Below are 21,372 nucleotides of genomic sequence, written 5' to 3'. Positions count from 1 at the left end.
GAGGGGAAGGAAAGGGAGAAAGAACCTAAGGGTCTCACTGCAAGGGAATAGCAAAGTCAGGCAAAGAATCTAACCCACAGAGTAAGTTTTGGTGCTTCTAGCCCAAATAACAGGCCCAGGGCACCCACCGAGGAGGGAGAGAGGCTAACTCCATATGCTGAGAGGTCACAAGGCAGCTGGGTCACAAGGATGAGGAGAGCCTTTCTGCAAAGTCTTCAGGACCTCAGGGAGGCCCGTTAAGAGCCTAAGTCCCACCTCTCACAGGAAGCCTTAATAGATGACTCTAACCCACCGTCTCTTGCTCTGGCTGCATTTAGATTCAGTACTACACAGGTTAACTCCTTGCAGACTGCTATCTCCATGGAGGTAAGGAGCCAGCTGCTAAGAGGAGAGCTGAAGGTAGGTTCTTATGCTGGTCGGTCCCATGCACAGGGCCTAGGAGGAGGCTACATCCTAAAGACGATCTAAGGAAGGACCAGAGTCCTGGGGAGCTCTGTCCTATCCCACACTGAACCAGGAGACCCGGAAGGCCTTTAGAGGCCACATCTCATAGGACCAGATACAGAGTGGCAAGGGCCAAGCCCCTCATTCTATGATGACATACCTAGGACTGTAGTCAGTGGCTTGCCTGCAGAACCAGCTTCTGGCTCCAGCGTTCTTTTGACTCTCCCACCATGCCCAGACCTGTGTTCTAGTTCCATTACTCACTAGCTGTATGACCTCATGCAAGTCACTCCCTCTCTTACCCCCCTCTGGGCCTCAGTTTCCTCATAGGGCAGCTGGACTAGATGGTGCTCTATGAAGGGCTCTGCCTTCTTCCAGTCCTGAATGTCTAATAAGATTCTCAGCAGGATTAAAGGGTTAATACTGTAGGTGACAAGAGGGCCTACAGCAGCTAGATAAAAAAGACAGCAACCAGTAACAGAAGTCAAATGGGCCTTTTATTCATTCCATCACCTGGCTGTGTGGATGGTTTGGGAGCCACAGCAACGGCTCTCAGGGACCAAATGTGCTGTCCAGAGCCAGGTGGGCCCCGTCAGAGATACTGTCCCTCTGCTGAGGGTCAGGCTTGCACGGCACTTTGTTCATATTATTGAACTTGAGATTTTCAACAAATAATATATACATCCAGGGACCCCAACTGCCTGCTGCCAGGGTCCCTTGGGCAAAAAAACAACCCTCCCTCCCGCCCCAACTTATAAAAGTGTGTACACCTTCTTAAAATAGAACGGTCATTCTGCTTTGTAGCTTCCCACGAAAACATATTTAAAATATTGCACTTGTAAATTAAGAAAATAAAGAGGCAAGGATTTCCTATTACAGAACAATGCATCAAGCATTCGGCTACAGTGTTGAAATAAATAAAATCCTGAGGCCAGGGTCCAGGGTGGGGATGTCAGGGTGCTGAGCACCAGGGTCCCAAGGGATGGCACCTGGAGGCCAAAACCTACAGGATAAGTCACCTGAGCACCTGCCTCCTGGCCCAGGGAATACCTTCCTCACCCCCGCCTTCTGCTACCCAGTTCTTTCAGGGCCCTGATCACTGTGAAGTGACCCAGAAGGGGGGGCAGGCCCGTGCTGGAGGACACTTGGTGGAGCTCATAAGTTAGAGGTAAAGTTTCCTGTACTGGTTGGTCCCCTGTCCCCCCAGCTTCACACCTGCCCCTGGCTCCTTGCTGCCTGGACAAGAACCTGTCAGCCTGTACCAAAGCCCTGCCTATGTGCCATGCCCATAGGCCCGATCCTGGGGCAGGCATCGTCGTACCAGAAAGCAGCACTGGGGGTGGGGGCAGGGTGCCGACACGCATGGCACCAGCCCACTGGCTTCTCGAGTGCCCAGGGACTCTTGTAGTCCAGGCCTCCGGCTTCTCATATGTCCATGGGCCAGTCCAACAGAGATATGGCTTCGAGGAGTCACAGGCGACAGAGTGGTCCATTCTCTCAGCCATCCTCAGGAGGGTGGGGAGGGAGAGGGCAGGCCACCTGCCGGGCTGGCTTCATGTAAACATTCATGTCCCCTGGGCTGCCCGGGGGAAGGGATGGGAGCACCCTACAATGGAGGGCTCAGCTTCTTCTGGTTAATGAGGTCTAAGTAGAGCTCTGAGCGGAGGAAACGAGGATAGGAGTCCTTCTCCATAAGCCCATAGATGCGCTTCTGGGCCAGGTCAAAGCAGCCCCTGGTGACATTCTGCAGGTTGTCCTTGGTGTGTTCCCTCGTGTAGGAGTCCAGGTTCACCTGGGGGGAGAAGCGGGTACAAGATCAAGGCCGTGACCTGAAAGGCAGCGCTCGGGATGTGCCCAGGAGGCCAGCACCAGTCAGCATTTCCAAAGCTAAGTCTGTACCGGTACAATCCCTCATCTCCAAGCCCCTATCTCTCCAGCTGCTCTCTCCAGCTTGGTGCACTGATCCAATCAGAACCCCCTAGGTGGTTTCATCCCCTGCAAGTCCTTCAGTGCCAGTCCCCAAGGATGTCCCCAGCTTCATGTCACTGGGAACAAAAGCCTAACTTTCCGTCTGGTCTCCCAACTACAGCAAGGCAAGGAAGACACCTGCCTCCCTTCCCCCTTAACCAGTGGGGGGGGGGCATCTTTGAGAAGGAACTAACAACTCACGATGAAGAGCAACACGACCTGAGGCCTTCGGGGATCACGCCCTCAGGAAGGGCACACATGGAAGAGTCAACCAATCAACCAATAAGCATTGATTAAGCACCTCCAATGTGCCAGACACTGTGCTGAGTGCTGGGGACACAAAGACAGAAACAAAACAGTCCCTGCTTTCAAGGCGCTGACATTCTCCCAGAATAAAGCCAGCTCAGTGTCCCAATCCTGCCTTAATGTCATGAGCTCCTACCATAAAATGGACTGATCAAGTTTCCATTCCTAAAATTGCTCTGATGGAACTACCTTCCCCTGGGACATTGTTTTGCCCACAGCTGTTTTCGTTTTCAGGCAATTAGGGTTAAGTGACTTGCCCAGGGTCACACAGCTAGTAAGTGTCAAGTGTTTGGTCTGATGCCGGATTTGAACTCAGGTCCTCCTGACTTCAGGGCCGGTGCTCTATCCACTGCGCCACCTAGCTGCCCCTCCATAGCTGTTTTCATATAACCAGTTAAAGATATCAGCTAGGGGATACACAGCCACACACAAAGGGGTTACCTCTTTACACGCCTGGATGGCAATATATTCTGCAAAAATCTTCTTTGCCTTGGATGCCATCTTGGATTGAGACTTGACTTTCTTGAAGTCCTCACATGCCAGCCAAAATTCCAGGTTCTCTTCACTGAACTCTGTTCGTAGGAAGGCACGAAATACTGCTAGTCCATCTGTCAGAAGACAAAGAGCCCAGGTTACATTGGGAAGGGACAACCTAGCACCAGATGAGATCCCTCCCAGCCCCATTACAGGTCCCAGGAAGAGGAGGACAGAACATATCCCAGACATATCCTAGGACTCCCCACTGAGCCTAGCCCAGAAAACCAAGGAATAGTTTGGTGTATTAGAGAGCTCACAGGGCTGGGAGTTAAGACACCTGTGTTAATTTAGTCCTATCTCTGCTACCAATTCATTGTATGACAATGGGCAAGTTGATTTGCGATCCTGAACCTCAGTTTTACATGCATTACATGAAAGAGTTGGATGAGACAACCTTTCAAGGGTCCTTTCTAGTTCTTTGACAATGAACTATAAGACAGACTCAATTCAATCCAAGAAACATTTATGAAATCTACTAAGTCTACTACTATACAAGGCACTGCTCCAAATTTTGGGCATATAAAGACAAAAACAGTGCCTGTCCTCAAAGCTGCCCTATCTCTTATCTGTCTCTTGCTAGTTGTGGGAGGAACCCAGCCTGGCTTAATGCCTGGCTGATGTGGGTACAAAGGTACAGCTAAAAAGATTCCTTCCCCCGCCCCCACTCCCGCCCCTTCTCTTTGGCCCCCCAGTCTCTCTCTCAGTCAAGACTTCAGAGGAACAAGCGAGTCCCAGTCCCATCAGAGGCCTCCACATTACACTTTTGAAACAGTGATTCCCCGGGAGGCCGTTTGACATTCATCACGGACATTCCGTGTTGGATGTTTCTGCTGCTTCCTTCTGGTGCCTGAGGAAGGACTTAGGACGCTTTGAAGAATGAGGATAAGTGATAGATAGTCACTAGGGGTTATGGGGTAAACTTTCCACACATTCTCATGGCATATCTAGCTTCTACCCTGACAGGAGAACAAGCCAGAAAACAGAATCCTTCTCTTATGGTACACAAGCCCCCGAGCTGAAGACAGGAAAGGAGACAGGAGAGGGGTAGGGGAGGGGGGGAGAGGACCTGACAATACACACACTCACATTTGTGCAACAGCAGTTTCTCCAGAGATTCTCCCCACTTGAGTGCCTCCTCAGAGGTGGGTCTGCCAACAAACAGGGGAGAGATGATGTGAATTCAGGCTGAGCCAAGGCAGTGCTACAGCTGCCTAATTTGCTAATAAGCAGCAGCAGCTGCGCCCATCCAGGAACACAAGAGTGATGGGAGCTGTGCTCTTTTGCTCTAGGGCTGGCTCTCAGATCTGGGCCTTTTCAGTAGATGATCAAAGTTAACCAACAAAGTCTTCTGTTGTACCCGCCCCCCCCCAACACTATAGGATGAGGAGACTAAAGGAAAATAATAGATCCCAGATCCCTGAACTCTTGGGGGGGAAAGCTGGCCACAGCTGGCAGAAGCTCCTTTCTCTGGTCTTCATTCCCACTGCTTCTGAATCCCCGCCAGGGGAGCAAGGATCTTCCAAAAGGAGCCCAGGTCTAGTTTAATGGTAAGGGTCCTGAGGCAGGAAACATAGGGGTGGAAGCAGAAGAGGATCTACTCCGGGTCCACAAAAGAACTCACTTCAGGGATTTCATCCCTTTGTCCGCCTTGCCAGCCACATTGCCCCCAGGAGAGTCATTTCTTCTCCGGAAAATCCCCAATCTGTTCTTCATATCTTTGGCCCTGAGAGAGAAAAGAGAGAGAAATCTTTAGGCTCAAGAAAGAAGACAAAGCAAGCAGGAGTGAGGGCTAGCTAGGGCCTGTTGTCCAAAAATTTCTTGGTGCCCGACAGGTGGGTTCGGTCGCACGTACTCTTTCATCGTGTGTCTACGTTGCAGGTTCCCATTCCGTGTTCGGTACATGCTCAGGAGCATCTCTGAGTGGAACTCCAGAGGTCCTGGCTTAGACAAGTCTCGGAAAAAGGGCATGGCCCTGGAATCAAGTTGGCCCAATCTGGATGCAAACCACCCACCCAAGGATCCTTCCACAACCCTTGCCCCCAGGCCTGGACAGGCAAAGGACTGCCCTCCACGGAAAACTCAGCCCAGGCAAGCAGGCAGGAACCAGCCGGGGCCAGTGTCCACTCAGAGCATGGGGAATTCAACGTCTGGGCTCTGAGCAGAGGCTGAAGCTGGTATTCAGACAGGAGGAGTCAGGAAGTAGGAGGGGCCGGGAAAGCAAATGAACAGAAAAAATACAAGCCAAGCCTAACAGCTAGTGAAAGAAGCATGTGTCTTTGACTAGGCTGGCCGGCTCCCACTGAGGCCCGGCCCCCACACGCCAACCCTTCCATGAGGCTGAGGCAGGAAGCTGCTCTGAGCTATTTGTGACCAGGCCTCAGCAGTTGCCATGACAGCAAGGGAAGGGAGAAAGAAAATAAGTCAGCAAATACCAGGGATGGGCATCAACACGTCCTACCAGGATGGCAGTAATGGTTATTTTTAGAACAGACTCATTTTTAGCACTTTCCCCCCAGATTGTCATTGGGAAAAAGGATGGCAGATTTCAAGATGGGGTACCCTTCGGGGCAGGGGGGAGGGGAACAGTGTAAAACTATCCGGCAGGGAAGGGGTGAAATAGCCCATACTCATTCCTGTTATTTACCCCAACCCTTACTCCCTCCCCAAGTCTTGGCACTTGGGATTAGGGGATTGGCCAAACTTGGGCAGTGCCAAGAGATGGGTGCTGGAGATAGGCATCTGTCTGACAACTCTGGTCCCTCTGGGCTCTGGTTTCAATCAGCAGCACTGGAAGAATCCCAGGATCCAGCTATGCCCATGCACAGAGGTGCAAAATTAACAAACAAGGCAACCAAGCCTTGCTGGCTTGGAGCAGAAGACTGGACTTTGGGCACTGCCGGAGGCTCCCTCCAGCTGTCTTGGCTCCCAGAAGCAGGCTTTCTAAAGGGCTTGGCACTTGGAGCACAGCCCAAGCAGTTGCCAACCCAGTGAAATAACATAGGGTGGAAAAGCTCTAATCAACATGCAGAAAACAATCATTAGCATAGGGAGTGGGCCAGTGGCTTAGGAAGAAGAGAGAGCATCTCTTCAAGCACTTGGCTCCCAGGGGAGGAGGGGCCAGGAAGGTGGGGAGGTGGGGGCAATTTCATCCCGAGGACAGAATTCAGGTCTGAAGAGTCTAGAAGCCCACGACTGACCAGTTTGCTCCTTTAACCCTAGGTCCTCAATCATGGGCTTAATGTTCACAAGGATAAAATACTACAGTGTTACAGTGAAGTCACCTAACCCAACCCTCACATTTTTCAGACAGGAAGACATAGGCCCTGAGAATGGGGAAACTGATATCCTTAAAATCATACAACTCTTCCTACTACTACTGTTTTTCCCACCACATCTTATCAATGGGACTTGAAGATTACACACACACACACACACACACACACACACACACACAACAGACAATTCCCAAAACTCTTGTTAGTTGTGAACAAATCTCTTCCTCATCCTTCACCTAAAATGTAAGCAGTAATTAAATGGATAAATAAGGACTGCTGCTCTTCTCCTATCCTCTGATCAGCCTCAGGTAGAAGGTAGAAGGGTGGTGATATTCATATTTGTTATGAGGGTTTTACTTTTGTTTGTCTTTTTTCCTGGAGGAGAGGGAAAGTAGTGCAGAGTGAGAAATAAATGTTTAATTCAAAAAAATTGAAGTACAAAAAAAAAAATCACTAAATGAGTTTTCCCCCTACCCTGAAGCACATCTATTACTTCCCTCCACCTCCTCAGGACTACTGTCCTAGACTTATGCTCCTCCTGGAGCAAAGAAAAAGAGAAGGCACAGGCTTGCAATAATTCACTGGCCCCTGGTTAATTAAGAGGTGACTATATTATTCTGGGCCTGTCACCAAGTGCTTACAGATAGAAGTCTGAATACCCTGCTGACCTCCTCCTAGGACAAGAAGCGTGCCAGCTGCCTAGAGATGCCACCATTGAAGCGCGGATTAGCATCTCTCCACTCTCAGCCCAGCCCACTGTCCCTTCCTTCACAGCACACTGTTTCTTCTCTGGTATGTGACAGGTGACATTCCTTTTCCTATTCCCTCCCCCCACCCCTAGCTCCCCAATCAGAGCAGAGCTGAATCTCCTTTTTGCTTCCAAAGTGGGAATGTGGCCAACAACCATAGGAGGTCCCATGGATGCTGAGAGTGGGGCAAGGCGAAGGACCGAGCTTATAAGATTTGAGAAGAGACCTTAAGAGACCATCTACTATAATCCATTCATTTTACAGATGAGGTAACTGAAAACCAAAGGGGTTAAGCCTGTTGTGCCTAAGGTCACAAATGGAAGTCAATAGGAAGGCAGTTGCCCAGGGACACCATGTTTTATACCCTCTCCAACCCTGCCTCTAATAGGGAACAAGACTCCCCCCTCTGGCCCACTGCTTTCAGTTGACAAGAGCCTTTTTTTCCCTTCCCCAGGTTTCTCCTGCTATCTTAGTAAGTGAAAGTATTAGGACCCCTGTGGGGAGGTCTAGACCAAGGGCAGTGAGATTGTAGGAGTCTCCCAAGGTGTCTATTTCCAAGTCTTCCATTAAACTGCCCAGTAAAATTGCTTTCTCTTCTTGGGCCTCTACTTTCAGAGCTCTCTCTGGGTACTCTCTACCTCTAAGGGGAAAGGATTAATGGGGTGAAGGGCTTTGAATTCCCAGGTCAGGTATTAGGCCAGACAAGTGGAGCAGTTATTCCCTAATGTAAATATGACATTAAGGATAAACTCCCTGACCCACAAGCACTCAATGTATATTCCCCATTGGACTGCTCCCACAGTAACCCCTACCTTCCCCCTCATACGTCAACTTCTTTTGGAGTTTAAAAGGGCTCAGTATTTTTCTGCAGCTCCACAGCTGAGTCTATAATCACAAGAGCATGCTGAATGTGGGGAATACTGTAACCCCAGAGTGTGATCAAGCCTATTCATATGCTGAGTGCCTCTGTAGTCAACCATGACTACCCAGCTGCCTTCTTTCCAAGCCTATGTCTGGCCAAATGCACGTCTTTAAGGAATGTCAAGATTCCCCCTGGGACATTAGACATACAGTTGTTTATTTTTCTTTTATTTTCTAGTTTAATTTTAAAATTTACATGTATATATACATATATATACGTACATATATATATATATAAAATCTTCATTTCCAAATATATCCTTCCCCAGAGTATGATGCCTTGTATAACAAATCATGAAAAATGAAAAAAAGCTGTTTAGCAAAACTAACCAGCAACTAAGCCAAGACTGACATTATATCAATACATGTAATGTTCTATACTACAGTCCCTCATCTCTGCAAAAAACAAAGGGAGGTATTTTGCAGTTGTTTTTTTCAAAGAAAAGGGGGTGGGGCAGGAAATCTACAACACTGCCCCAGTTTGTAAATAGTTAAAAATTATGTGGGTTTGGGTTGTATGCTGTTTTTCCCTTTTGGAAAATCCAAATTGTTCCAGGCGGTCCATAGTGGGAGAGCTTCCCCAATCTTTGTAGCAAACAGGGGAGAAAGGGAAAAGAGCCTGGATAGAACAGGAAGCGGCTGGAGAACAGGGGCATCTTGTAGCAACAAGTTCAGAAAAATAGTGTATTGCCCAAATCAAGGTTCCAATAACGGCCTCCAGGTTACATATAACCTTAGGTTAAGAGGGAAAAGACACAGAAAGGGTGTAGGGCGCCCTTTAGGAAAATCACTCCAAATCCCATTTCTTCCTTTCTTGCCCCTACCCCTCATACATATGGCTTAGTTCACAGCTATAAAATCACAAATTGAGGTCCTACCTTTCCAGATACTTTTCAGAAAAGTCAACCATAGTGTGGTACATTGGGGAGAAAGCGGTCAGTAGAAAGCAGTGGGCCAGGCGCTGTGCTGGAGGCACTGGGCTCCAAGCACAATAAATAGCCCAAGAAGGCTGCCGGCAACCAAGCCCCTGCAGTCAGCCAATGGGAGGGCGCTTAGTCCCAACGCTCCCCAAGGCGAGGCCGGGGAAGGTCTCTTGCTAACCGCCAGCAGCGCAAGGACATTAAGACAGAGGGGTTATACTTCTCCCACACACAAACTCCAGGGTCATCCAGCACCCTTGACTTTACCCTGGTTTTTCTATAATCTAATCTCAAAGAGTATGTTAGGGGAGCAGGGAGGAAAGAATCTGATAAAGGTATTCTTAGTACTAGGAACTTTCCGCATGTTTTTTTTTGCAAATATTATGACTGCAATGGTCCCATTAATTAACAGCTACATTAAAAACCCAATACTGGGGGAGAGGGGGAACAGAATTGGAAAGGGGGAGAAGGAAGGGAAGGTACTTGAAATGATAACCAAGATGGGCCTTTGGTCTAACAGCTCCACCTGCTGGCAATATTTAGGATATTATAACTGATTTTTGAATTAATTGCTTGTTTGTACAAAGCTCTAATATCATGGGGTCATAGATCTAGAATGCGAAAGGGCTTAGAGGTAATCTCTTCCAATCCCCTCATTTTACAGATGAGGAAACTGAGCCATACAAAGGCTAAGGGACCTGGCCAATTTCATACAAAGTGTATGTATAGCCAGACTTCAAACACATCTCGACTCCCAGTCTATGATTCCCCACTGCTTCCCATCATAGGATTCAGAGCTGGGTGAGACTATAGGAATCATCTTTTTCCACGTAACAAAACTGAGGACTAGAGATGTTAAGTGATTTGCCTAAGGCCATATAAGTAATAAGAAAATTGTCTACGATCAGGGCCTCTTCCTCTCCTCTAAACTCTGGCTTCCTACCTCATCATTCCACCGAACCTGCCCCCTCCAAAGTTACCAATCATGTCTTAATTGTCAAATCTAAAGGACATATCTCAGTCCTTAGCCTTCTTGACCTCTCTTCAGCTTCTGATGCTAACAATCTCCCTTTTCTCCCAGATACTCTCTCCTCTCTAGGATTTCATGACCCTACTTTCTCCTGGTTCTCCTCCTATCTGTCTGAGTGCTCCTTTTTAGTCTCTGCTGGATTTTCATCCAAGTCATGCCCACTAATAACCAGGGACCCCATGGCTCCATTTTTGACCCTCTTCTCTCTATATACTGTCTCACTTGGTGATCTCATCAGCTCACAGAGTTTCGATTATCACTCTATGCAGATCATTTTCAGATGTATTTATCCAGCCCTAACCTCTCCCCTAAATTCACTCTCATATAGACAACTGCCTATTGGACATATCGAATTGAATGTCTTGTAGACATCTCAAACTCAACATGTCCAAAACAAAACTCATCACCTTCCCCCCAAACTCTCCCCTCTTCTGAACTTCCCTATGACATCGAAGTCACCATCATCTTGATAGCTGCCCCAGCTAACAACCCCAATGACATCTTCGACTCATCACTTGTCCTAATCCCACATATCCAATCTGTCACCAAGCCTTGTGACTGCCACCTTCAGACATCTCTTGCCTGCATATGCTCCCCTCCCTATTCACACAGCTGGCACCCAGATGCAGGCCCTCACTGCCTCACACCTGGACTACTTCAATGGCCTCTTACGGATCTCCCTGCCACAAGTCTATCCTCTACCCAGCTTCCAAAGGGACCCTCCTAAAGTTCAATCCTTGCCATATCACCAGCCTTCTGCCCCCACCACACACCCAACAGACTTCAGTGGCTCCCTGATACCTCCAGGATCAAATACAAACTCTCTCGTTCAGCTTTTAAAGTCCTGCCTGCCTTCCCAGTCTTCTTTCACTTTTGCCCCCTCCACATACAACGAATCCAGCAACACTAGTTTTCTTGCTCCTCAAACGGGACAGTCCATCTCTTTCCTCCACACTTTTTCACTGGCTGCGCCAGATGCTCTACCAGAGGGTTGTTGGAACCAGCCAGAACAGCTCCAGGGAGCCAATTGTTAAATTTTCAGTGTGAGTACTTATGCCTTGGAAATTGGCAAATAATGCAAATTTGGGTTTGATATATTATTTTATTGGCTTATTGGCTTAAGAAAACAATGGAGAAAATGCCAATAATGCAGATTAACCTTAAAAGTGTGCCATGCTTTTCAGACAGCCAGTTGTTAAATATCAACATACTCCTGCTCTCCCTCTGACTCCCTGGCTTCCCTGGTTTCCATCAAGATTCAGATCAAATCCCAGATTTTGTAAGAAGCCTTTCCCTTGTAGTGTTTTCTCTTTGAGATTTATATCATATTATATTGAATTACAGTATCTATCACATTTAAAATATGCACGTAGCTGTACATACATAGGTGGCTGCATGCCTCACTGGAACATGAGGTCCTTGAGGGCAGGGACAGTCTTTTTTGCTTTCTTTCTATCCTGAGCCCTTAGCACAGTGCCTGACACACAGCACTTAATCAGTGCTCACTGGTGATGAAGTAGCCAAGCCAGAATTTGAACCTAAGTTTCTAAAGACCTCCAATGCAAAGGTCAGCCCACTCTGTTGCACTGCTGCTGCTCTGGGCTAATCCTAAACCAGGAGTGCTCATGCTATATTTCAAGGACTACTGATTGTCACTATGGAGCTAGGAGTGGCCTTGTTCCTGTTTGCTGGCTAGGAATTGGGCCAGCATTACATAGGGGCTAAGCACAGGGGACTTAAAGAACACCAGAAGGGCCCCTTTGCCCAAAAAACCCTAAGAGAATCAGTAGAGACACCTCACTTTAGAAACAAAGGTTATCTGGCAAAAAAAAAACTTCTCTCCTCTCCATATTTCTACCCATCCTTTCTCTTTCTACTACCTTTTCTCACCTGAAGGAAAGATCCTTTGTCTTAATCTTTCCACTTGTCTTCTAAGTCACCTAGTTCTGTCAATCATCCCTTCTCTTCCATGAATCTTCCATTTCTCTCTCTACTGGGCCATTGTCCACAGCCCACCAAACTACCCAGGTCACTTCTGGTCCCAGGCACCATCCCTTCACCTGCCAAGCCCTGTAGCTCTCTCCCTCTTCTTTTTTCTCCTAAACCTTTATACCACTGCCTCCAACTCCATTGAACAAACCTTTAGCAAGTACTTACAGTGAGCATGGTACTAGGCAAAACATGGAGATAGGGAGACAAAAAAAACAAACAAACAGAGGGGCTCTGCCCTCCCCAAAACTTTCATTCTACTGGAGGAAACAACATTTACAGAGATAAGTCCTTAAAAAATAATGAAGAGGACAGAACTACAAACAACGAGGGAGATCAGGAAAGGTTTTCCATAGGCAACGTCATTAACGCCAATCCTTGAAATTTAGGATTTTTAAAGACATTTTATTGATTCTCTTTTATTTATGTCATTTTAACTTTCCACCATCCCTTCCTTCCCTTTCCCCCCTCCAACAGCATAATCCTGTCTTGTAGCAAATACCTGTATGCCTGAGGAAAGCAAATCAATACATTGGCCATGTGTGGACATGCATGCTTGTATGTCCACTGTACACATCTGCTGTAGAATCCAACACCTCTGTGGAGGGGGGAGTCATAAAGCTGAGAACTGTAAGAGGCAGAAGTGACAAGGGAGTGTATTCCAGGTATGGAGGGACAGCCTGTGGGAAGCACGGAGCCCAGACATGGCTGTAGTTGGGCTGGGATAGAGACTAAGATAAAATAAATTTGGAAGAGAAGGCTCAAGCTAGAATGCAGATGGCTTTACGTACTAAACTAAGGAGTCAGTATTTTGTTTTGAAAGGAATGGGGATCTACTAAAGCTTTTTGAGCAGGGAAATGATAGACCTATGCCTAAAGAAAATCATTTTGTCAGCAGTGTGGAGAATGAACTAGAGAGGGGAGCGACTAATGAAGAGGTTACCACAGTAGTCCACACAAGAGATGGTATGGGACTGAACCGGGATAATGGCCAGGTGAATGAAGAGAAGGGGATAGATAAGAAAGATGTTATGAAGGTAGAATCTTTAAGACATGGAAGCTGATCAGACATGAAAGGGTACGGGAGAGAGAAGAGTCAAGGATGACTTTAAAGTTGCAAACTTGGATGACTTAATTCCCTGTCACATATTCTTTGATCCAGTGACCCTGGCTTCCAGGCTGTTCCATGAAAAAGACACTCTATCTCTTGGCTCTGGGCATTTTCTTGGGCACTGGGCATCCCCCATGCCGGGAACATTTTTCCTCCACTCTGATGACTGACCTCCTGGCTTCCTTTAAGTCCCATCTAAAATCCCACCTTCTACAGGAAGCCCTCCCCAGCCCCTCTTAATTCCAATCCTTCTCTCTGTTCATTTCCTATTTATCTGGTATATAGTTTGCTTGTACATATTTGTTTCCATGTTGTCTTCTTTATTAGATTGTAAGTTCCTCGGGGACATATTTTGCCTCTTTTTGTATCCCCAGCACTTAGCACAGTGCCTGGCACATACTAGGTACCTAATAAATGTTTACTGATTGATTGACTATAGGAAGATGGTGGTGCCCTTCCTCAACAGAAATGAGGAAATCCTGGAGGAAGGATAGATTTAAAGGAGAAAATAGTGGACATATTAAATTTGAGAGCTGATAGGAATATCCAGGTGAAGGTGAGCAGCAGAAAGCTGTGATGTAGGAACAGAGTGAATAATAACAATAACTGATATACGGTGCTTTAAAATTTACAGTGTGCTTTACATGTATGATCTCATTTGAGCTTTACAATAACCCAGTGAGGTAAATATTACAGGCCTTATTATCCCCATTTTATAGATGAGAAAGCTGAGGTTAAGAAAGGTCAAGTGGCCTAGGGTCTCACAGATAGTGCAAATCAGAGGCAAGATTCAAACCCAAGTCTTCCTGACTCTCAGTCTAACATACTATGTACTGCATGCATCATGCTGCCTCCTAAGAAAACACACTAGAGCCAGAAAGAGAGATGTGAGCATCTTCTGCATAGAGATGCTGGGAGTAGATGATCTCACCAACAGGGAAACTGGAGGAGAAAGAAAAGATAAGAAGGCAAAGGCCAGAGGTTTAGGCAACACCCATACTTAGAGCAGGGAGGAGAGTGACCTGATTCAAAAAAGGAAAGTGAAACCACAACTTGTTACAGTGGGGAAAAATAAGGACTTGGGAGTCCCAAGGACTTGAGTTCAAACAATGCTTCTCACTTCACTAGTTGTACGACCCTGGACAAATCACTTAACCTCTGTTTGTCTGTTTCCTCATTTGTAAACTGGATATACTAGCACCTACCTCCCAGGGTTATAGTAAGGATAAAGCACTGTGCAAAACCTTAAAGTGCTCCATAAATGCTAGCTATAATTATTATTATGTATGTCCCTGGGCCAGTCCCTTACCCCCTCTAAGTCTGTTTCTTATGTCCAAAATAGGGGTTCTGGACTAGATGGCCTCTAAGATCCATTCTGGCTCCTGATCTATCATCCTGTAAGAAGCAGTCAGTCAGGTAGGACGGCCCTGTCATAAGAGCCAGGGGACAGGATGTAGAAAGCACTTTTAATAGAGTGGTGAGATCAGAAGCCAAATCCAAAGGATTTAGGAATGAGTGGGACATGAAGAAGCAGAAGCCATGAGTATACATAACTCTTTTCTAAAGGTTTGGCTATGAAAAGGAAGAGAGATATAGGTAGAGAGCTGGAGGGGTAGCAGTGTCCAACGAAGACATTTAAGGCTGGCAGAGACCTGGGAATATTTGCAAGCAATAGGGATAGAACTGCAGTTAGGAACAGTTTGAAGATGGGGGGGGAGGGAGTGAATGATCAAAGGAGAGGCTTCCAGAGGAAATGGGAAGAGAGTAGATTGAGGACACAAGTAGGATGGATGGACTTGGCAAGGAGAAGAGCCACTTCTTCCTCAGAGACTGGAACAAAAGAGGAGAGATGGTAGAAGGGAGGAAGGAGTAGAGAGAAAGGAGAGCTCAGGACCACTTTTCTTGGTAAAATAGGAAGTGAGGTCATCTATTGAGGAGAGAGGGGGAAAGGTGCTGGAACTCAAGGAAAGAAGGGATCTGAAATAGCCACTTTAGGGAGCGTGGTAGCCATCAGGTACTGAATGTGCCAGTCACCTCTTGGTGATGAACAATAGTTACAGAATGGGGCATACATTTTCAGACATAGCCCCTGTCAATTTGTTTTGCTTGACCAATATGGTTTACACCAAGGAAGGGTTCTATGGCATGTGCATGTGGTAACGGAGGTCACTGAAAAGTGATTGACATGTAAAAAAAAAAGGGCATCATTGAAACTTTTTTCAGGAAAGAAAACTCAGGGATGGAAAAAAGATTACTGTGCAGCATTTAGAACACAATTGAGTTTAGATTACATAAATTTGTAGTGGATCCAACTGAGGACAGTTATGTGACTTCTTTGGTGGCATTCAGCAGTACTTGAGTAGGCTCAGAGAAAGTGGAGGAAGGGCTGGGGCTAGGGTCTAAAATGGCTCGAGCGATGACAAAAACAAAAAGGCAATGGTGGAGCAAAGTGTATAAGTGACCTGGCTAAGTAGTGGACTAAGAGAGGACAGGAATAAGGGGGTGGGGATAAGGTTAGGGACAGGTTTAGAGATGGGGATGGAGATAAGGATGGGGATAGGGTTAGGGACAGAGAGACAGGAACAGGGTTAGGTATAGAGATAGTGATGGAGATGTAGCTAGGCATAGGGTTAGCAACAGGACTGAGGATGAGGATGGGGTTAGGGATAAGGATGGGGATGGAAACAGAGTTATGGACTGGACCTCTGATTTCATATAGTGAACTTCCCAATAAAGAAACTCTCTCTATCCATGAAGGTTGGCACCTGCCCTACAACTTATAATCTTAAAGAGCAACTGGGCAAGCTTAATGACTTTCCCAGAGTCACATAACCAATGCACGTCCTAGGCAGGACTTAAACCCAGTTTTTTCTGATTCTAAGGCCAGGTCTCTATCTACTATGCTAAACTCAAAACCATGAAGAGAAGAAAGTGAGGACTAGAACAGAGGGATGGAAGTATTAGAGGTCATTGTGAAGGGCAAAGAATAAGTTTTGGAAGGAAAGAAAGAAACAAGCATTTATGAAGCTTAACTTACTATGTGTCAGGCACTGCTCTAAGTGATTTATAATTATTATCTCATTGTCCTCACAATAAACCTGAGAGGTAGGTGTTATTATTATCCCCATTTTATAGTTGAGGAAACTAAGACAGACAGAGCTGGGGTAGACAAAAAGACTGACCTTCCTTGGCATCCATTCACTTCTCAAACCTTTGGCAAAATGGCTTCCATCCTCTTAGCTCTACTTAAACACCCCTCCCCTTTCTAAGGTCACACTTTACCTTATCATCAAATGAAATGGCCTCCTTTCTGTCCTTGACCTCTCTGTGATACAGGACACTGTGAACCACCCTGTCTCTTCCCCTTGGCTTCCATGACATTGATTCTTTATGATTCACCTCTTATTCTTTGAGTACTTCTTTATCTCTTTTGTTGGCTCCTCATACCCCTTCCACCTTTCTGATGTGTATGTTCTATCCCTAAACTTCCATCATCCACCCTCTTCTCTCTGTACACTCTGACCCTTTGTGATCCCATCCACTTTCGTGCCTTCAATCAGCACTTTTCTAGCCAATCATTTGAAACCTAGTAGTGGGGTGAAAACAGGGGCTGCAAAATCAGGAAACCTGACCAAGGTGTCTAAAAGAGGAATAAGGCCAGTAGAGTGAGGATTGTTGATCGATGAGTCGATTGGAGAGCACAAGAGAGGTCCCTGGAACAGTTATTGGATATGACTACACATGCCTGAAGTTTCTGAATGGGCCAAATAAGAGACTGCTCTCTATGTACAGGAGACAGGCCCCGTTACCTTTGTCCTAAAGACTCTCGTCTGTGATAACTATGAGGTGCTCCTCTCAAAACAACCATTCAAGTGTGACTCCTGAGACTCCATCACCAGCAGAATTACATGCCTTGTCCGTCACAGCCAGGGAACTGGTGGTTCTGAATCAGTCTACTGGGCAAGTCTCTGATCTGCAGCCTGAAAATGTCAAGTCATATTTGACATCTTTTTTTTCCCCTTTTTCTAAGATCAGATGGTCCTCTGAACCAATAATTAGATAAATAGATTTATATATTTTATGCCTATTATTTGTATTCTCCTATGTATTTGTTTATGTGTGATGGTGTCCACCTCCAGAGAAAGAGTTGATATAGTCTGAACACAGACTGCAGCATACTGTTTTTCTGTCTCTCTCTATTTCCTTTCTTTTTCATGTCTTCTTGCACAAAATGACTAATATGGAAATGTTTTACTTGATTGCATATGTATTATCTATATCAGACTGCTTGCCATCTCAGGAAGGGGGGGACAGAAAGGAGGGAGGGATAGAATTTGGAACTCAAAACTTTTTTAAAAAATTTTTTAAAAATGATAAAAGTTGTTTTTACATGTAATTGGGGGGAAAGACTTTTTTTAAAAAAGAATCTCCAGGTGAAACAGTATGGAATACCAAATTTGCAAAAGATAAATCTTTGTTTGGTTCTTTCAAACTTTTGGAAATGGGAGGACCGTGGAGATCATCTAGTGACTAGTCTAATCCCCTTCATTCCACAGATACAGAAACAGAGGCTCTGAGTCACTGTCATTTTCAAAGTTGTCTCTGTACACGTCAGCGCACAGCAAATTAAGGAGCAATAGCCCCAGGAATTTACTCTCTAAACCGTATAACATAAAGATATTTTTAAAGGTATAAGTATTTCCACTATGTAATAAGCAAAGGATTAAATCTAATACCATGATGAAGGAAGACAAGACCCACGGGAGTTGTATGTCATGGGAATTACTGCTACTCTCAAAGTTAAGTGGGAAAAGCTTTTCGGAACAGATGCAATTTCAAGAAGTGTCTGAATGATGAGAGGGAGTTTAGCAAGGGGAATTATGAAATCATGCTAGGAAGAAGGAATCAAATGGAAATGAAAGGCCAGCAACAGGAGTCCTAGCGTACACAAGTTGAAGAGGAAAAGACAAAAAGGCAAAAAGGGCAAGAGGAGCAATTCTCAGGCCTCCAGAAAATGTCTTATACCAGTAGACTGACAGCTGGGATTTCTCCTATCCCTCCATACTCTTACATTTGGTTGATCTTATCAGCTCCCACGGATTCAACGTATTATCTCTGCTAATGATGATTCCCAAATCTACTTATCTAGCCTTAACGTCTCTGATGCCCTACTGAACATCTTGAACTGGATGTGCCATGTTAAACTCAACATGTCCAAAATGTGATTCATTCTCTCTTCCCCAAAAATATCCCTTCTTCTGAACTTCCCTATTACTGGGGAAGCGTGATGGTACAGTAGACAGCACACCAGGCCTGGAGTTAGGAAGACCTGAGTTCAAATATGGCCTCTGACACTTACCAGCTTTGTGATCCAGAGAAAGTCATTTAACCTCTGCCTCAGTCCCCTTATCTGTAAAATGGGGATAATAATAGCACCTACCTCCCAGGGTGGTTGTGAGGATAAAATGAAATATTAATTGTAGAGTGCTTAGCACACAACCTGGAACATAGTCTGTTATGTAAATGTTCTCTTACCCCTCCATAACCCAACTGTTGCCAAGACCCGTTGACTTTATCTTCACAATGTCTCTTGCATACACCTTCTTCTCTCCTCTGATATTATCACCATCCTGGTGCAGGCCCTCATCACCTTACACTAAGACTATTGTAAAAGCCTGCTTGTGGGTCTGCCTGCCTCAAGTCCGTCTGCATTCTGGTCCATTCTCCAATGATCTTCCAACACACACCTCTACCCCCAACATTCAATAAACTCCAGTGTTTCCCTATCACCTCCAGGACCAAATAAAAACATTCTCTATTTGGCATTCAAAACCCATCAAAACCTGGCCCCTTCCTACCTTTCCATCTTCTTACCACACACACACACACACACACACACACACACACACACACATCTCTCTCTCTCTCTCTCTCTCTCTCTCTCTCTCTCTCTCTCTCTCTCTCTCTCTCCAGTGACACCAGCCTCTTTCTTCTTTGAACAAGACAATTCATCTCTGGACTCTGCATTTTCATTGCCCATCTTCTAATCCCCACTTCCTAACTTCCCTGGCTTCCTTCAAGTTCTAGCCAAAATCCCACCTGCTGCAAAATGCCTTTGCCAATCCCTCTTAATGCTAATGCCTTCTTCTCTGTTGATTATTTTTAATTCATCATAGATAGATAGATAGATAGATAGATAGATAGATAGATAGATAGACAGATAGATAGATATGGATAGATATGTGTATATGTATATACATGTATACAAATACATATATCTTTGTACATAGATGTTTGCATGCTGTCTCTCCTTGAGATCAAGGTCTGTCTTTTACTCTTCTTTGTAATCCTAGCACAGTACCTGGCACAAAGTAGGTGCTTAAGAACTGCTTCTTGATTAACAGCTATTCTAAGATGATTTAGAATTCCTTCATCCTATAGACTTTAACAGCAAAAACAAAAAACAAAAAAAACAGTTACTCACTGTATCAGATCTCTCTATAGCCACAACCTATAAATTACCAATGCTTGCCTGAGAAGTTTGAACAAACAGTGATAGACTAGAATGGAACCTTGACAGCAGCCACTGTTACCTCTACTTCTAGGAAATGGGCCAGAGTCCTAACACCTACCACAAAGCCAAATGGATGAGCTCTCATTTTTTCAGCTGCATGTCTGCACCAGTATATGTAAGGTTCCTAACCAAGCCTTCTTCCTTCTCTATATCAGCAAAAAGACAAACTTCTGACCCTGCTGACTCTAAAATGGCACGTTACAAACTGGATACTGGCTGTGAATCAGCTTACAAGAGACACTAAAAACAGTTGGTTCTATTACCAAAGACAGATGAGAATTTCAGAGGGTGGCTACAGAAGCAGCAAGGGCTGGTGGAAAGGGGAAGGAATATAAGTTCTTGGCTTGGTGTCGTGGGAAGAGCACACATTGGTTTGAAGTCAGAGGGCATTGGTTTAAATTCTTAGTTTGGCTATTAATTACCATACACTAGTCACTTTAGTTCTTGGGGCCTTGATTTCTTCATCTATAAAATGAGAGGGTTGAACTAGATGGTTTCAACGGCCCCTTCCATCTCTAGATCCCCCCCAGTCCTCTATAGATAACTCCCAGAGAGCTCTCTCCACCTCCACCCCTCCCCAGGGCTCCAGCTCTGTGTTTGTCTGCCGAATATCTTCACTGGAGGTTTCACCTACACAATAAACTCAAACTGTCTAATGCTGTGCTCACCAGCTTTCCCTCATCCCTTCCCCCTGTTCTTCTTCAGTTTGTTTCTGTTTCTGTTTCTGTTAATGGCACCTCCCGATCTTCTAGGCTCATACCCTCAGAGTCCTCTTCCCACTCTCTCACCCCACACATTTGATCAGTTGCCAATTTTTTGTCATTTCTGTCTTCACGATCTCTTTACTATTTGGCCCCTTCTCTCAGCTCTCCCTAAAACTACTTTAAGTCCATTCTAATAGCCTCCTCTCCCATTTTCCTGCCTCCAGTCTAGCAACATTCCTTAGGCAATGCCACAATCATGCCACTCCTCAAGTGACCACCAAATAAATGATCAATTCCCATCCTTGGCATTCAAGGCCCTCAACAATTTAGTTCCAAGACATTTTCCCAGTTCTAATCTCATACTACTCCCTTTCACGTATCCTATTTTCTTGCCAACTATACTACTCTCCACCTGCCATTCTTATTCTCTACTCATCCATCTCTATACCTTTTGTTCACAACATCCTAGAATGGACACCCCATCTCCACATGCTGAAAGCCTTCCTTCTGGGCCAAATCACATACCATCTTCTCCTTGAAGCCTTCACTGATACTCCTTAGTGAAAGTGATCTCTCCCACCCCAAATTTTTCACTCTCTCTTGGATCAAGGCAATATATACTTGTCCTCTTCTCCCTCTCCATGAGACTGTAAGCCCCTTGACATCAGAGTCTGCATTATATCTGTCTTTGTATCCTCAGAGCCTCATACATTGCAGGCATTTAAGAACTGTCTGTTGAAATGAAATCAGATGATTTTAGAGCTAGAAATAACCTCAGCAATATAGTCCAAACTCCTCATTTTGCAGGTGGGGAAACTGAGGCCTAGAAAGGAGAAGTGACTGA

The 21,372-nt window shown here is 45.6% G+C and overlaps 1 protein-coding gene across 4 annotated transcripts in view; it reads right to left on the bottom strand.

The window, feature by feature from the left end:
- Positions 1-919: 919 nt before the first annotated feature.
- Positions 920-21,372, bottom strand: part of LOC144454061 (regulator of G-protein signaling 3-like) — a 42,646-nt gene continuing 22,193 nt past the window's right edge. For 2 of the 4 annotated variants that reach the window (XM_020965489.2, XM_020965490.2), the window contains exons 4-7: positions 4,877-4,978; positions 4,342-4,403; positions 3,160-3,326; positions 920-2,236 (exon numbers count right to left, since the gene is read on the bottom strand). In XM_020965489.2, the coding sequence (XP_020821148.1) occupies positions 2,051-2,236; positions 3,160-3,326; positions 4,342-4,403; positions 4,877-4,978 (517 nt within the window). In that variant the 3' untranslated portion in view covers positions 920-2,050. Of the gene's footprint in view, positions 2,237-3,159; positions 3,327-4,341; positions 4,404-4,876; positions 4,979-5,107; positions 7,321-9,078; positions 9,833-21,372 lie in introns of those variants that run through there. The other 2 variants (XM_020965494.2, XM_020965492.2) reach the window with 2 other exon arrangements.

The sequence above is a fragment of the Phascolarctos cinereus genome, unplaced genomic scaffold, assembly GCF_003287225.1.
Source record: "Phascolarctos cinereus isolate Bilbo 61053 unplaced genomic scaffold, phaCin_HiC Scaffold_2;HRSCAF=192, whole genome shotgun sequence".
Taxonomy (NCBI): Eukaryota; Metazoa; Chordata; class Mammalia; order Diprotodontia; family Phascolarctidae; genus Phascolarctos; species Phascolarctos cinereus.
This window is presented reverse-complemented; position numbering and strand designations above follow the sequence as displayed.